At 40.0% G+C, this 17096-nt stretch overlaps 1 protein-coding gene across 2 annotated transcripts in view; it reads right to left on the bottom strand.

Annotated features, from left to right (window-relative positions):
* Window positions 1–7264: 7264 nt before the first annotated feature.
* Window positions 7265–17096, bottom strand: part of RAB2A (RAB2A, member RAS oncogene family) — a 44858-nt gene continuing 35026 nt past the window's right edge. For both annotated transcript variants that reach the window (XM_075494706.1, XM_075494707.1), the window contains 2 exons: window positions 10736–10804; window positions 7265–8441 (listed from right to left, as the gene is read on the bottom strand). In XM_075494706.1, the coding sequence (XP_075350821.1) occupies window positions 8346–8441; window positions 10736–10804 (165 nt within the window). In that variant the 3' untranslated portion in view covers window positions 7265–8345. The remainder of the gene's footprint in view (window positions 8442–10735; window positions 10805–17096) is intronic.

The following is a 17096-nucleotide window of genomic DNA, read 5'->3' as shown; positions in this document are numbered from 1 at the left end:
AGCGGCCCCGGGGCGCGATGACTCACGGCCCCGGCCTGCGCACCGCGTGGCGGCGGGGGCGGTGCTGCCCGGCCGGGAGGGCCCCGGGGGCCCTGTGCGGAAACCCGGCGGCGCGCCCCGTCAGGGCCGGGCTCCGCCGGGGCTGCCGTGTGCGGGGCCCGCCGCCGCTCCGGCTCCCCCGCGCAGGCAAAGCTGCACCCGTTTAACTTAAGCCCCCTGTAGTCGTATTTATTTCGGTTTAATAGGTGTTTATGGTATGTTAGTCCGGACCTGTTCCTAATCAATCCGAGCTAAATCAAAATAACGCAGATTTATATCGGCCCCAGAGCGGCTACGCAGGCCTCGGTGCCAACCGAGCAGGTTTGTACCTCACACCTGTGCATCAGCCGGCGGTGGCTTGGGGGCGGACAGGCCCTGGTGCCCCGGGCAGGCCCGAGCGGGGCGGCTGGTCAGGCCGCTTCGCAGGCGGGAGGACGATGGCCCTGCCCGGGCTGCGGTGTTCCTCCCTGCCGCCCTCCCTCCCTCCCTCCCTCCCTCCCAGACGGACCGCTGGCACGATGGCAAGAGCAAAAGCGTGTGAAGAGCAACGACGTTCCCTGGCAGGACGCAGAAAGAGGAAGTTACGGCACATGGATATCGGGGTAGGCTTTTTTTCATCTTCTGTCCTGGCTTATGGTAGTTGGGAGCACATGGTTGTCGTAACAAGCCACAGCGCTGGGAGGAAGAATTACCTCATGGAATTGCAAGCACCTTCCAAGCAAAGGTGGAGTCTGGAGCAAACAGCAGATGCAGCTGATAGTGGTTGATAAGCCTGGGGAGTATCGCATTGCTGCTTTGCATACCTCAAAGAGACGCCTCAGTCCTTGTGGAGCAGGAAGAGGAGACAGCTCTCAGAGACTGGCTCCCAGCACCCAGATAGAGACGCCTCCTCCTTCCTGCAGCAAGCAAGCTTATTCCTTGGCTCACAAAGCAGTAGTTTCAGTAGCAGCTTTTCCTCTACTGCAACCCTGAATGGATTAACCTTTGCATTTGGTGAGCAACAACAACTTTAGAACTTCAGAGTTCATCTGACATTGAAGGAAAACTGCTTTTTGCCTTGAATTAAACCAGAAAACCAGTAGGACAGAATGAAGTTATGTACACCTTCAAAATAAAGCCCAAAGCAAACAAAAACCACTCCACCACTCAGATGGTGCTTGGCCAAAAAAAATTGCTAATGGGCAACTGCACTTTTCTTCCATGTTTGTACTGAAGCCTTCTACTGCTAGTAGATGACCTAGGGAGAGAAGATTTAGCGGCTTCTATGCAGGCCTCTCAGTAAGGCAAACCTTCAGCCTTGCAAAGCACCTAGTGCTCCGTGCCCAGGGTTCATACCACCAGCTATGGTTACGTACTGTTACCCGCCTTTTGCAGCATGTCTACACTAGGCACAGCTCCCTCAGCTTCCTTGCGTGTCCTAGACTTCTCCCGGCTCCTCAACAGAGTTAAATAGGTGGGTCTATGACCAACTATGTATGTTAAGTTTATATAGTGGCACTGTTACAAGCAAACATCACTTCATCTGAAGTAGGCAAACTAAAGTTTTTTTACCAGTGACAGTTAATAAAGGTCTTCCAGAAGAACAGGGAACTGTAAATATGCTGCTCCTTTTCTTGAATCATTCCCCCTAAAGAGACACACACCCCCAAACTCCAACTAGGAAAGGAAAAGGTGGGAGAAGTAACAAAAAGGAAGAGAAGATGTGAAGAAACATACAAGAAACAAGACATGGAGCTTTGGAAACTGGAAATAAGACAGACTCAGACCTGGATAGGAATCCAGAGAAAATGCCAAAGGATTCATTTATGATGCACAGTGGTCAGTCCTGCCAATGCTGTGACATAATTGTATAAGCTAGATTTTCTCCAGTGGTAACGATGCCCTTTTCTCTGAAGTTACGTGGCTTTATAGAAGGACATCTCAGACAGGATTACAATATTGCACATATTTACTTCACAAACTTCATTTCTGCTTCATAGCAACAGCTATGGGAGACACCACAAGATTCTAGCTTCTGTGCAGGAATATTTTACTTGTGAGATCAGAGTTGAACAACATGAGGCAAGGAGAATCAGCACAGCCTGTCCGCTGCATTTTTGTACACCACTGGTGGCTGACAGACCTTCGTTGGTGACCAGTTAGTTTAGGTCCATCAGTCACGCTTTGCTTAGAAGTGGCTGGATTGGCTCTCAAGGACACCAGAAACAGATTCTTTTTTGTTCTGATACTCTCCATCTTGAGTACTTTTGACATGAACCTAACCAGCAAGCCATGAGTAAGGTCCAGTCATCCTCACAAATTAAAATGTGATAGAAAAAAACGAAGAAAAAATCTGCTTCCAACTACATTTGTATACAACAATCCCAAACAGGTGTTGTATGTGGGTTCAGGTATTTTTTGAGCCAGCACTTGACCAGTTAATTTGCCCCATGCCCCCTGGTGCTGTTCCCATCTCTCCTCCTTAAACCACACGTACATGTCTTCAAATTCTGGAAGCTGCCTCAGCTCCACTCTTAGCGTTGCCAGTGTGCACCTGGCAACAGGGTGTCCAAATGTGAAAGTTCCTTCACCACAGCCGGCCCAGTGCTAGGTTCTGGAGCAGCAACACCTTCTCAGATGTAGGTGGCAGTGTTCAGCTGCTGGGTAACGCTTGCTACACTGGCAGCCTCTCCCCGCATCTTCTTCGTGGGAGACAGCAAGCAACCCCATGGGTTTTTGTCTTCCTGAGCACCCCTGTTATTTAACTGTCTTATAAGTCACATTATTTCAAACATTTCCTGCATCTGAAAATGTTTTCCCAAGCCATAATCAGAGAACGTTCTGTTTACTTGACTGTTCTAACTTGGACAATGTTATATTGACAATTGTTGGAATTGTACCTTGGTCTCTTTTGAGCTGTCCTTTTGAGCTGTGCAGGGATTTTCTTGCCTCCCTGTATTTTATGTCTAAGTCTAGGAAAAGTAAACAATCAGTTTCCAGTTAGCCTGATATGTGGTACTGGGCTTTGCTTAAGTAAGAAAGGCTAATTAGATCCTGTTATAGTTTACACCAAATGTACCGTAGTCCCAACCATCAACAAGGTTCTGCCCAATATAAACATTTATCTCTCTGACTCTCTTTAAAGAAGGAATTTTAAAAACCATAACTATGCTGTGGGGGGAAAAACACAGAACATGTTGATGCATTGATTCATCTACATTCATGCCGCCATGGACAATTTTACAAGAACTGTAGTTCGGGACAGGAATTCAAATGGATGTACAGACAGTGAAGTAGACTAGATTCTAAATAAACCTTCGAGTAGATTTTCCCTACACCTTATTTCACCTCCACGTCACACGGAGCCATGAGATGTAGCAGTTAAATCTCCTCTCTGAGTATCAGATACATGTTCCAGTTTATTTGTCAAAACAAGTTTTCGGAAATAATCATCACCATGACAGGGAGATTTGCAGTATCAAAGGTTGCAACCAAACACAATTTCTTTAAATTTGTTTTTAAGTGAACAGTATACCCGATAGTATAGAATAGTGATTTCTTCGATCAGCGCTCCTGTGGCAACAGTGTACTTTTTTAGACTGGGTAAAACTGACCGCGGAGCACACTGGTTTTGCCTTCTCCAGCTTGGGCTGCCCGCAGTGAGACTGCTACAGCAACAATCTCTTTCCTCAAGCCAATCCTAAGGCAGGAACACTTTTTTTCCCCCCCTCCTCCTCCTCCAGCTGCTAAGCAAAGAATAAACTTTTAGCTTGGCCCCTCCTTTATTGGAAGGGGAATAGGGTAATATGCTGTAATTGGTTTTCCATGTTTGCCAAGAGTCTGTTTCCTCTTATCATCCACAATATTTAACATAAGTCTTGTAATAGTTCCAAAAATAATAAAATCTGTCCCAAGAATAAAAATGATAGAGCCACAACATGCTGCTTTTTTGTCATGGTCTTGGTTTCGTAACATTCTGTTAGTAGTTTTTATTGCCTAATGTTGTGGTTTCTTTCATACACAGCAGACCCAGTAAAGACATTTCATCAGCTACTTACACAGCAGCAGCCTGGATTATTTACAAATGGAGATTTCAGTACCATATTAAAATAAATCACCACCGCATACTGTTGAAGTTACATTGCAGCAGTATGGCAGAAGAAAACCCAGAGAATCTAAGGGGAGGGACATTAAGTATATACAAATCCTAAGTATGATATCAGCAAACAAATTTATTAAGATATCCCAATAAAACCTGTTAGTCTTCCCCCTTCTCCCCTACCTCCTCCCATGCAATAGTGGAAGAGGAATAGGCAAATTATATCCCCACACACAGGCAAAACAGTAAATGTAGTATGTGTAACAAGTAACAGAACCCATGCAATGCTTCCCTCAGGATTTTATATCATGTAGCAAAATAGTAAGTACATCCCTCTCTCCCTCTGCACCACCCTTCCATCGCCAAAGCAAATGCCCCGTATTGGGCAAATTCCCTGAAGTGTAGGTGCAACGGATGTGGAGCCATAAAGATGGAGAGCAGCACTTTGCTCACTGGATTCAGTTTGAACGAAACAATACCAGAACAGACAAGACAAAAAGGAGATAATACACAAGAGAAACTTGGGGGGGGGGGGCGGGCGAGGAACCCCAAACAAAACCAAAAAAATCACCCTAAGAAGAAAGCTGTAGGCCAATCAGTAGCACCAAAAGAATAGTCCATCAAGAGGAATCGGCGTCTCAGGCTTCAGCATTTACAAAAGCAGTAAGCCACTGGTAACAACTTTGAGAAAAATGCAGGCACATTCGGGTGCCCTCATTTAGAATGATTACTTTAAAAAAAAATCCTTTAATGCCAAAAATTGTCTTAGGATATTTCTAAGGTTTTTTAATACACATTTTTTCACTCTGATTGAGTTTAACGGTAACTTGGAGCCTGATAAGAGGTTTTCCTTTCTTCCCCAGAACAGATTTAGAGCTCTAACAGTCACAAGTAAACTCTTAAGGCAGAATTAACTTTCCCAACTTAAATGTATGCCATTTAGCCTAAAACTAAACTGTGCCCTTCTAACCCCACCAATATATAAGTATTGCAGTTGAAGACTCTTCAACTAGTCACCAACACAGTGAACCAAGTGTCACAACAAGTGTAACACAGCAGAGAGGAGATGTCTCTGGAGCAGGGAACGGGAGCGCTCACTGCCTGCTAGCGGCTTCAGACAGCCTCTCGTTATTTCAGCTTATCAGTAAGGGTTTTGGCAGTCATTTACCTTAAGTCACTGCTGAGTCTGATCTTGCACAAGCATAAATCAGAATGATTGAAGTCAACAGAAACACACAGGTATAAGATTGAGGGGGAGTGTTAATCTTTCTTAAATGAATGCCAAAATTCCTGGAGCTTCTCACTTTAAGTAGAAATAAGAGAGACAAGTCTTAAAATCATGCTTAGATGATTTGTCACTCCGAATTTACTCTTTTGTAAGTTAACTATGGGTTTTACCACATGCTAAACTGGGAGTACAGGGAAACTGCACCATGGTATGATTTTTCAGTATTGATAGTAGTCTTACATTACATATAACAGCTGTACAAGTTGCTGGGGAATAATGAAATGTTTTAATTCTTTGGTTACGAAAATGCAACCAATAAAAGCAACTGGAATTCAACATGAAAGCTAGGCAAGTTATCAGTCACTCATGTAAAAGTGAAGCCTGTGAAAGAATAACCTTGTTAAAGCACATGCTCTAGAAGTAAGCCCTGCTGCTAGTTTCTGTGCTACATAATTTTCAAATTCTAATAGGATAAAATGGCATCAGCGGCATCTCAAAAAACCACAAAATACACAGATTTCTAACTGGCAACAAAAGAATTATGTATGCAGAAAGCTTGTGATAAAAAGCCAGGCAGAATGCAAGGAAATGTCAGTTTTGCTGTAGCTCCTCTTTGAAAGTACCAGATTTTTATAAAATGCACAGTGTTAAGACTGGCATGTAAGCCACGACCAACCAGCAGGATCAAAAATCAATATGCACACGTGACTGTAGTAAGTCACAGCACATTCCTCCTACCCTTCACCCCCCCAAAAAAAGTGCTGGTGGCTCTTTGCTATAATAGCCCTAGATTCCTGGTCAATTCTATACATCTTCCATGCTTTCAGAAAATGAGTGGCTGTCAGAAGCTTTAGCCAGAAGCTTTAGCCTTGTAAATCATTACCACTTAAAACAGCATGCATTTTTGCTCTTCTCAGGATAGGGTACAAATTCTCCTCTTCTGCTCCCTTAAAAGGGGCAATTTTTATGGCTAAGAGAAATTTGCTCTCATTTGTAAGGTAGCTGAGGCTGCTATAGAAGAGCATGCTTTTCTCCCATCTTGTCTCAACCCAATTGAGTTCTGCAATGTTGCCAGTTCAAAAAAAAAAAAAAAATCTTCAAGCAGTTAATTCAAGGAAGTACTCCTGTTCATTCATTCCTTCTTGTGAGCATCTACTTACTACAAGCCAGTTTTCCCTCAGCATCAATGCAGTTCAGTCCTATGGTTTCACTGTCATGCAACACAGTTTTCAAACATCAACTGGAGCAATAAGTGTTTTTTTTTATAAATACATTATGTAATAAACATGTAACAGTTGAAACTATGTAAATGGAGTACCCTCTTACAAGTGTAAATAGCTGAAAACAATTATATTACATTGCTTATAATGCTCCTGAATGTGTAAGAAAGATTTGAAGTCAGCAACTAACATAAATCCTTATCAGTTGTCCCTTCCCCCAGATACAAACAAAAGGTTCCACACATTTTTTAAACTTTATTTAATCTCAGAACCACTGCTATGTTACACCTGTCAGGCTGAAGTTTATTCACTTCTGATGTTAAAGTTCTGACAATAAGAATGGATGATGTGAGGATCCATGTCCCCCCGTGTTGTGTTGCAGTCAGTATTGATCCAGTAAGACGAAATTTTTGCAGTTATCACCCGCCCCCCCCTTTTTTTTTTTAGATACATGAAGCATGGCCTAGCATTAGTATCACCCTTTTATCTGCAATTTATATAAATAGGACGAGGTGGAAACTCAGTCATTTCCTCATTTGTAGGAAAAGTGACATGAATATTCTGTACTTTAAGAAATAAACACTTAAACACAGGATTTTGTTTTGCATTGTTGCAACCCTTTCATTTGAGGCAAAACATCCCCCCCAACCACCACCATAATAAGTACCAAAGCATTTCTAGTTTTGCTTTTCATCAAGATTTCCAAACTGGCAGATTTTATTTTCACACCCTCTTCACAATAGACAAGATGCTTACCATATATTTAGGATTACAAGTTGTCACTAAAAGAAAACTTTACACAACCACTGTACATTTAGGTTGAAAAACTGTCCTTGCATGAAAAATATACCTAGAAATCAAGTGGTAAACAAGAAAAAAAAACCATTAAGAAAAGATCAACGTTTTTATAATGTGCCATTTTAAATTTATCAACTCCTCCTCTACTTTTCATTCATACTCTGTTTTTACCTATAGTATTCGTTAAGGCAAACAGCTAATCCATTTCTGAAGAGGTGCTGTGGAAATTGTGGACAAACAGCAAACATTTGGCATTAAAATAGATAGCACGTATGTAGCCTCTAGTAATATACATTAAGCATTTCTCTTGGACTTCAGGATAATGACAGGGGAGGATGAACATGCTAACAATGTCAAAAAGGCTTAAAATTTAGCGTCCAAGCAATTCCTATTAATGCTTCTGTAGTTTTCAAGCTCTAAGTAGTATAGAATTTATGCAAATGCATTAAAGAATTCTAGCTTGGCAAGTACACCCAAGCAGGTTATTAAACTATATATACAGAAAGTGATAAATACAGAATTAAAAGAGTCCTTCCGCTTCTCTTTATAGCCTTGAAAATTGACAAAAAACTTGAGGACAGCTCTACAATATTAAACATTAGGTAACCTCAGGAGCTGGGAAACCTAACTACACAAACTGATTAAAATACTCAGATGACTTTGTAGTGTTTAATACAATTCAGTTTGTAGTCAAGGGCACAAGACAACATTTAACAAAAATAATCACATCAATTGACCTAGAAATCAAATGTAAATAGATATGAATACAATCTCCAAAATCTGTCTTTAAGTGAACATTAACCATTTATTCAAAGTTATACAAGAATTTGAAGGATAAAGTCTTCTTCTGCAACAGGAAACCAACTTACAAGTTTCAGGTCTCAGTTGAATTGAAGTGGAGGCGAGCGGGGCGGAGGGGGAGGGAAGGGTGAACAAACAAGTTAGTAGGCCCCATCCAGGCAGCTAGAAAGTAAAAACAGGCTCAACAGCAGCCTCCTCCAGCTTGTTGTCCTCCCTGATTGCCTGCAAGTGTTGCATTAGTAGCAGCATGTTGAGGGCCAATTTTGATGCCATTTGCCTGAAAAAGTTTAATACACAGTGTAATTATTTTAGAACACTAATATACTTGAAAAGCTTTTTTTTTTCCTGAAGATCATCTCGCAAGTTCTCTTAATGTATGCAATAAATATAGCAAAGTTTATATTTTTTTTTAGCAACATGTCCTTGGTGATTAAATATAATTTAAAGGAAGATGCTTTCCTTTTCATTTAAATTTTATCTTTATGTTAAACTCTGTACCTTAAATTCCTAACACAAAAATACAGAGCAAGAATTGTATTTGAATACTACGTGGCATAAGGCTTTAAAAATACATAGCATTTGCTAGGAACGTATAACCTCTCCTCTCTCACCAAAATCTCCATTAGTTTAATAGTTTAGTATAAAACTTTTCCTCTCTAGACAGCATTTCTTTCTGTGTTGAATCAGCTGTAGAGGCTAAGGGCATACGAGTGTTCTGTGTCATCAATAATTTCTATGATCCCGAAAGACATGGCTACTTGCCAAGAACCCACACACAGTGTAGCTCTTTCATTCATCAAAATCACACTTCTATCTTAACCCTCACTCCCTCAAGTGGATTTTACCTAAAAATACAGCACTTTTCTCAAAGTAATACAGTAGCTTCAGAAATTAAGCTCTTAAGGAAACTTTGCGTCACAGTAAATCTCAGATTTATAGTGCTTGGCAGTTGTTCTGCAACAGTAGTAGCCTTGGGGTTTCTGGCACTAGCTCAGTATTGACAGCAGCTGATGTGGTTTCTTTTCGCTCTTTGACTCCTCTTTAATAAAAAGCATGCCCTATGGCTCATTGGTTTTGCCCCCTCTGGGCTGATAGCAACTTCTTGAGGAATCAAGGAGCCAGGCTTGGCGTAAAGCCAAATAAATAGCACGGACTGTTGGCTCTTGACAGCATATTGCAATCAAAGCTCCATAAGGCACAGTAAAGCAGTCAGATACTATATGAAACTCGACAGATACAATGAGCATGGTTTTTCAGACACAGTGATTACTGTCCCATTTATATTGCTCTACTGAGTGCATTTTCTTTAGGAAAAATGTTAACAAATATTAAGTTTTTCATCACTAAACTGAATTTAAAAAGTGTTTCACCTGAACACCATATATATACACATACACACACACTTTCCAGTCCGAATTAGCGCCTTTGAAGGATTACTATTCAAGTCTTATTTAGCGACAAGTTTCCTAATGCAAATAGTTTGCATACTACTGAAGTTTCTCATTATTTCCTCTCTGAAGTCATAAGAACAATATTTTTTAATAGTCTAAATTTGCTCATGTTGAAATATATTAATCAAAGAGGTGAAGCTATTTAACTGAGTCCTGCCAATTCCCACACTACTCTTCGAACAATTCTGCAAGGACTATCACGCTTAAGAGAAGCGTCAGACTGACAGTCCCAGACAGAGAATGCACCTTTTCACAGAACAGATACAGAACGGAGAGCGGTGGTGCAGATTTTCACATGTGGTTTCACTAAGCACCTCAGCAACAATATTTAGGGACATGCAGGATAAAAAAAAAGCCTTAGGCATCAGAAAGGACTGACCACTTCTCATTGTCAAATTTAAACTTTGTGGTGTGACTTTTTATGTGAATGTTAAGAGAGCCTACACTATCCTAACTTTTCTATACAATCCTAATATGTCTATTTACTACCACTGAATTTGAATCTGCTTTTTCTACAGCCATGAACCTCTCTAACTGCTCAAGATTTTCAATAGCACAATCATTTCAAAATTCAAGAGAGACATTATAGGTCTTTCTAGCCTCTTGCATTACAAAAGTGTTCCCTGCTCCACCTCCCCACCCCCACCCCAAACAAGCAAAGAGACAGGCCCCGATAATCTGTAATTTCAGTAATGTGCATAGGCAAAATGACTAATCTTTTATTCCCTACAGAATCCAGCCACCTAAACCAGGAACATTTCAAAAGTCTTTTATGTAACTCTCAAAGCAATCCCTCCCCTACACTGGACAGCTCATGGAGTGCATCTGGCATATCAACATGGTCCCCAATTTACATAGTGGAAAATTATCTTTGAAAACAGATGACACCATATGGAGAAGTGGATGAAAGTGGATTTTCTTCTCTTCTGGGGATTTATATTATTTTGTGATGCTTCATGGATGGATAGGGTCACTTATTTTAATCCATTTTTAACACAATGGCAGACAATTCTATATCCAAATGGAACAGATAAATATTTTACTGTCCAGCCGTCTAGGGAAGGTGAATTTTGTACATTTAAAAAAACAAACAGAAAGTGCTCAGAGTACTAAAAGTTACCTCATTATTAATGTCAAAAACTCCTTCCTGGATTTTCTCATAGATCTCCTTTGCAGTGTTAATAAATGCCTAAAATAGAGGGGAAAAAACACAAACACAATGAATGCGACGTCCTTTAGTGTAAGATGCACTAATTGGAATCCAATCTCATGTGCAGTTGTTTCAGCGAGACTTTTCTTCCTGACCTCAGCAGGAACAGGTACGACAACAGCATCCTATAACCTACCCTGAAGTAGCAATGGATCACGCACTGTTTACAAAAACAGTGGCATTTTCATAACATCTGTATTCTACAATCTGTTGTCCAGTAATTACAGGGAAAAAGTGGGTTTTAAGATATATAAATTACTTTTAAATTATTTATTTCTGACCCTTATGGATAGATTGTGTGGCAGATGGTTTCCCCTACCCTTAATATCTTTGTAATAGGCCACTCTAGATTAGAGTGCTTAGCAACATAAAACCACAGGGTACTTACAATGATGATGTAAGGATGCTGTCTGCTGGATGAAACCTTATGCTATCATTTAATATTCACCTAATTTTAAGAACGTATTCTCTTTAATTAATCTTGCACACGATAGGCAATAGACATCTTAATAGTAGAAAAGAAAGGCTCCAGGTTTTATTATGATTTCTGAAATTCTATTGTTTTAATTCAGAGAAAAGACACTGACATTCAGGTCTGAAAAAGTGAAGGATATAAATGTTTTTGGTTAAAGTTTACAATCAATGGTTGCAATCATTCTTCATCTCTCATTTAACTTTATAGGTCAAGTAATGCCTAAAATAATGTATAATTTAAGAGGTGATTACCAGCAGCTAATAATTACAATCAATATCAAACATATAGTTCTTTTTGTTTTAAAGTACCAGCACCATGCAATCATACAAGATATGCTATCTTCTGCACAAGCCTGTTACAGCAAATACAGATCTAATTCAAATATAAAAAAGTAAACAGGGTTCATGGAGAGGAACAAATCATACCTTTCCTCATTTCTACACTGGAAGCATTTGACTGCTGAACTTGCCACCAGAGCTTTGTTTCCTAATTAACAGGACTGATATGTTTTCACCTTTAAAGGCCTTACAGCTCCCCAGAGTAATCAATCTACTGCAGCTCAATTACTGCACCAAGCGCACACCACAGCCAGTGAAGGAGACTTGAACGACTGCAGCAGGAGCGGAAAGATATGAATATGCATAAACTCTAAGTGGGTGATCGAATCATCACAGAGGGTCATGAGAATTTGCAGCAAAATAATGAGAAGAATTAATCATTGCAGATTCACAAGGCACTTAGGAAGTGAGTTCGTTTTTCAAACACGCGTTAGAGTTGAGGAGAAAAATTGGCTTTCAGCCAACTACGAATTGATTCAAATTCCTTGGAAACTGAAGTTTCCAATGTAAGAAAAAAAATTCAAACTTATCTTTGTTTCAGATAACACACTAATTATTCTAATGGCCTCATACATGGGCCTACTGAAAGGTATGAGTCAAAAAACTTTGGAAATTCGCACAGCTGGAATCTGTGAGGATACTTGCTTGCTTGTATTTCAGTGGGACATTAAACAGAACTTGAAGTCTTAAAAATGTGTTATGATAGCTTCATGTAAACAAGCACTTAACAATTGGCACTTCTAATAATTCTAGAAGATGTTGGCTAAGTACACCTAGGTTCTTAGAATTAATTTCACAAGAATTATTAGATCTATAAAAATTACTTTAGACCAACAAAACTAGAATTTTAACAGACTACAAACTCCGAACTAACACAACTGAGTATAAAACGTATCTTCTGGATGCTACACTCAGGAACAGATCACCGCAGGAACGCATCTATTCTCACAAAAAAAAAGTACAATGCACTGGAAAACAGTGTGATTTTAACAATACTCAACTCCCACCCCCCCAACATAGTTATTACATGTATTGTACAAAGCAAAAAAGCATACTGAGTTCAGTACAGTCTATTTTAATATTAAACATACGGCCTAAGAAACCGTTGACCTGAGAAATCCAAGTATTCCATTAATCTCAGTTGTCTTAAAAAGACATAATCTGACTGCCACATTCCCATCAGTGATTCTGGTGCACCACATATTAGTGGTAAAACAGCACGTACTGTTATTCTGCATGGCAAAATGCCAGGCTGCACTGGGTCACATATAAATAATTCCTATTTGAAAACAATGGTTTGACAAGAATATAGCACATAATAAATCTACCTCATGTTTTCTTCAGTTGGTATGGATTCTGAAAAATTACTACTAATCAGCCATGAAAAGAGACTTGCATCCCTTGAGACTTCCATTTGTTTCTTGCATCCATGTATTTTAAGTTAGCCTATGCTTCAAAGTGTAAGCAGACTCAAAATAACCACCTGAGAACTTTACTGAAAACAGCAGTCTACTTGCTTTAAGAATATCATATCAGATTTTGGCATGCCGTGCTAGTGCCCCAATTAGCAAGGACAAGAAGGTGAACTCGGTATAATTGATGACTTCTAAAAATCTCTTTTAATACTGCATGTTCTAACTCTTATCTGGAACATGCAGTATACTATAAACTCTCAATTATTTATGGGCAGTTTATCCTATTTGCAGATTAACTGAGCCATGGATGCAGAAAGACAGAGAGGTTTCCCCTCAAATCCAGTTTGGATTTATTAGACCACGTGCAGGGGACTGCAAGAACACAGCTGTAGCACTTCACACGCCAACTTGGATCCAGGTGCAGTTTAGCCACTTCCACACAACACAAGACCTCGACCAGTAAGCCCACATGGACTCAGCTGGCTGCCTCCCAAGCCTACTGTGGTTGCACTGTACATTCTCGTAATGCTGCTGTTACTAAAACACTATACAAAGGTACTTGAGCACTTCCACCCCAAATCAGCTCAGGTCCAGGTTTATTTTCACCACCCCAGGAGACGCAGTACCAGATTTAATCTAGACTTATACTTGGTCACCTGAAAGATGGCAAGGCCCTAGTACACAGTACCTCCATTACTCATAAAAGGAAGAGAGCGCCTTTTGCAAAAACAGTATGTTGGACTTACAAATACAAAAATTCTGGACTACATTTCAGGAAAATTAAAGAAAACAATGTAACTTCAGGAAAATGTCTACATTTAATGTTTAACTCTTGGTTTTAATACTTCTGAATCACAAATTACTGATGTTTTTATGCATGAATGTATCTGTTGAATGTATACATACTATTGAATGTATCTGTACCACAGCATTAAAAAAAAAAGTTGTAAACAAGTTATATTAAACCAAATCATTGAATAACATGTTTTTCAATTGTGTTCACATTATAACTAGGTTCTCAAATAACAGTAATACCCTGCCAAGGAAAATTACATTACTGTCCAAGTGGTAAAGTGAGTCTTGTAAGATGCGATCTGCCTGTTGTGTCACACCTGCACCTACTGCTAAACTAACAAAGGAGGTTTTTGAGTCCCAGTATACGAGTATAATATCACTTTAGACGATTTGTATAAGGAGTTTCCTAGATCATATTGCTACATGGGAATCAAGAAGTCAAGTCTTACAATGCTTACCTCAAAAAAAACCCCAAACAAACCCTGAAAAACCCCAAACAACCCAAACCACAAAAACGCAACTACCAAACAGTACAGATGCTGCATACAAGATAAATTAATCCTAAAATCCTAAAAACTGAACATAGAGTTAAATCAACTTTGGCATCCATTTTATCACACAAACTAAACAAGTAATATAGGTTTACCACCCTTGAGACAAAAATGGGAAGAACAAATTCTGTAACTGGTAAAAACAATGCAGGAAGGGAATAAGTTCCTGATACCTCTGTCTTTTGGAAGTTGTATGCAGGAGTAATAATAAACCAAGGGCACCAGAATGCAAGTTATAGAACAGCTATGTTTAGCTTTCACTCGGCAGATGTCAGTAGCGTTACTTCTCTTTCTCAGAAAGCTAATGCCATGTCGAGTGTTTGAGGACTTAGCTACAAGCTGAACATAACAGGAGAAACTTGTAAATGAATCACTGATGCTTTTCAAACCTCAGATTTTACAAGTTCATCTTTGCTTAAAGTCAGAATAGAGCAGGTTCTGCACTGCCAGCGTATGTAACATGCTGCCCTCTGGTGGCAATATTAAAGTTAAATTTAGTCCTTTGAAATACAAATTGGTGGTCATTATTTTCGAATGCTTTCTTACAATTAAACGAGGAATGCTTAAAGGTTAAATATCTCACAAATTCTAAAGCATGACCCTCACCCTCTGTGGTCAGCTCAACACCTAGAATTTCCTCCTCCTTCTTCCCAATTTTCTGTCTTGTCTTTAAGCAGTAAGATACAATATAGTTAGATTACTCTAGTGTTAAAGAATCCATTTGGAAACAGTAACAACATGGACCACAAATGGATTTACCCCTAGAGCATTCACCACCCCAGTGTGTAAGTGGTGCTGGATGGCCACTGAGAAGAGTGAGAGCCCAAAGCTCTGAGCAGCTGTTTTATGCACAGTAAGACAATACTTTTGACAACTAAATGATCCTTCAGAAAGAAGCCTAGGACACTAAAGGAGCTAGAGAGTGGTTAATTATCAAGCAGTGGGAAGGTGCTATATAATGAAACTACACCCCAAAAAGCACCCCAACACATTTGTAGCCTTATTTGTGAAGTAAAGGTGCAACAGGCACAAAAGAGAACTTGACAGCGATTTGTTGCTAGGTACCCACTGAAGTGCAATCTTTCTGACAAACTTATTGGGAAGATGCACATTACTAGAGCTCGAAGTGTCTCGAGAAGTCCTGCAGCTGCTGTTGGAACAGTTACAAAGGACAGAGCACCTAAGAAAAAAAAAAAAAAAGATAAAAAAACCCCAGAACTAAGGCTCCATCCCTCCAGCAGAATCCACAGCTCAGGCAGGCAGCCATATACTTCTCACACTCTTCTATAAAGCCTGAAACCCTTGATTAACTGAGACTTTTTATTCTGATTATACCTTGGGATGCCCAGAAGCCCCAAGAACCATGGCAGAGCCAGTGTTCCTTACTGTGCAGTTGGGGCACAGTCCAAGGGTTTGCTACAAGGAGGTTAAAGCTGTGAATCTTCCCTGCAGCCAGGCGTCCTGCCCCTTCTCTCTCCCCCAGCTGAACCGACATAAGCTTCACCTCTCTTACTTTCTCATGGGAGAAACTGGGTGAAGTGCCAGCTTCACACAGCTGAAAGGTCACAGAACTTTGATTTCAAGGAACTTGAAGGAATACTGGTTTTGATACAAGTTAAGATAAACCTAACTGTTGGGTTTTTTTTAAAGACTCTCATGAACAAGAAATCCTGCTACTTTGCAAGTTCTAGTCAGAATACATCTTGTGTGTCGCTTTACCTTACTATGAAAGCTATTAACATCCTAGGGTTTTCAAGTTTTATTAACTAAATCCTTGCTAACTATATTACCAGGTGAAACAACTGTTTGTTTACCAGCACTTAGTTCTGCTTAGGAAGGGTGTGGAGGGGAAATAAAACACACTTCTAAAAATCAGTTCAAATTTGGAAGCTGCTAAGAATCTCATCTTTCCATGAGATTTTCATTTTTACCCTTCAGAATATTACAAAGGCCATCTTCCTTCCCTTATCTGTGACCAAGTAGTACCGCTGTTGAAGCTACGTGGGTTTTGAATATTCATTATCCATTTAAGCAAAAGTATGAAAGAAGCTGCCTGAAGAGAAAATTAAGTTACAGCTGAAACAAAACCACTGAACAACCATCCAGCTACATGTAGCAGAAGTGCTCCATTGCTCAGTCCAAACTGTTAGTCTATTCAGATTTAATCCTAAATAATGAATCCATTATTGCATTCTATTTATGTGCAGACAACTTGGAATAACAAATACAATACTCTTAAGATGAAAGCTTGGCATAGGGCTCTATAATCCCCTCCATATGGGAAACATCTTACTAAAACCAACTCCCACACCAGGACTCAGTGATACACTAGTACAACTCAAGTGAGATCAGCTCCTGAACAGTGACGGTGTCTAGTACTGGTTGACCAGCATCCAGAAAACTTTCGCTTAAGGTTGATGACATTAATCATATTTAAAAGTAGCAGTCTGGAGTGCAAGAAGAATGCACAAAGTTATTCCAGCTTCCCAAATACAGCTAGGTATCTTTACCTCTTGAGAATCAGTGCATGTAAATGGATTCAAACAAATGATACTCCAGGGATACAAAGATAAGTATTGTGTGCTGTAGGAGGCTGCGTGAGGTCACCCTGAGTTCGTGCAGATGATTCTATTCTGCCTCTACAAGTGTTAGACACTGCCCAAGCAGAAACCACTCAGCAACCTCCAAACTGCACAT

Source organism: Mycteria americana, chromosome 2 (assembly GCF_035582795.1).
Source record: "Mycteria americana isolate JAX WOST 10 ecotype Jacksonville Zoo and Gardens chromosome 2, USCA_MyAme_1.0, whole genome shotgun sequence".
NCBI classification, from domain to species: domain Eukaryota; kingdom Metazoa; phylum Chordata; class Aves; order Ciconiiformes; family Ciconiidae; genus Mycteria; species Mycteria americana.
Note: the sequence above shows the minus strand (reverse complement) of the source record. Positions and strands in the feature narration are given on the sequence as shown.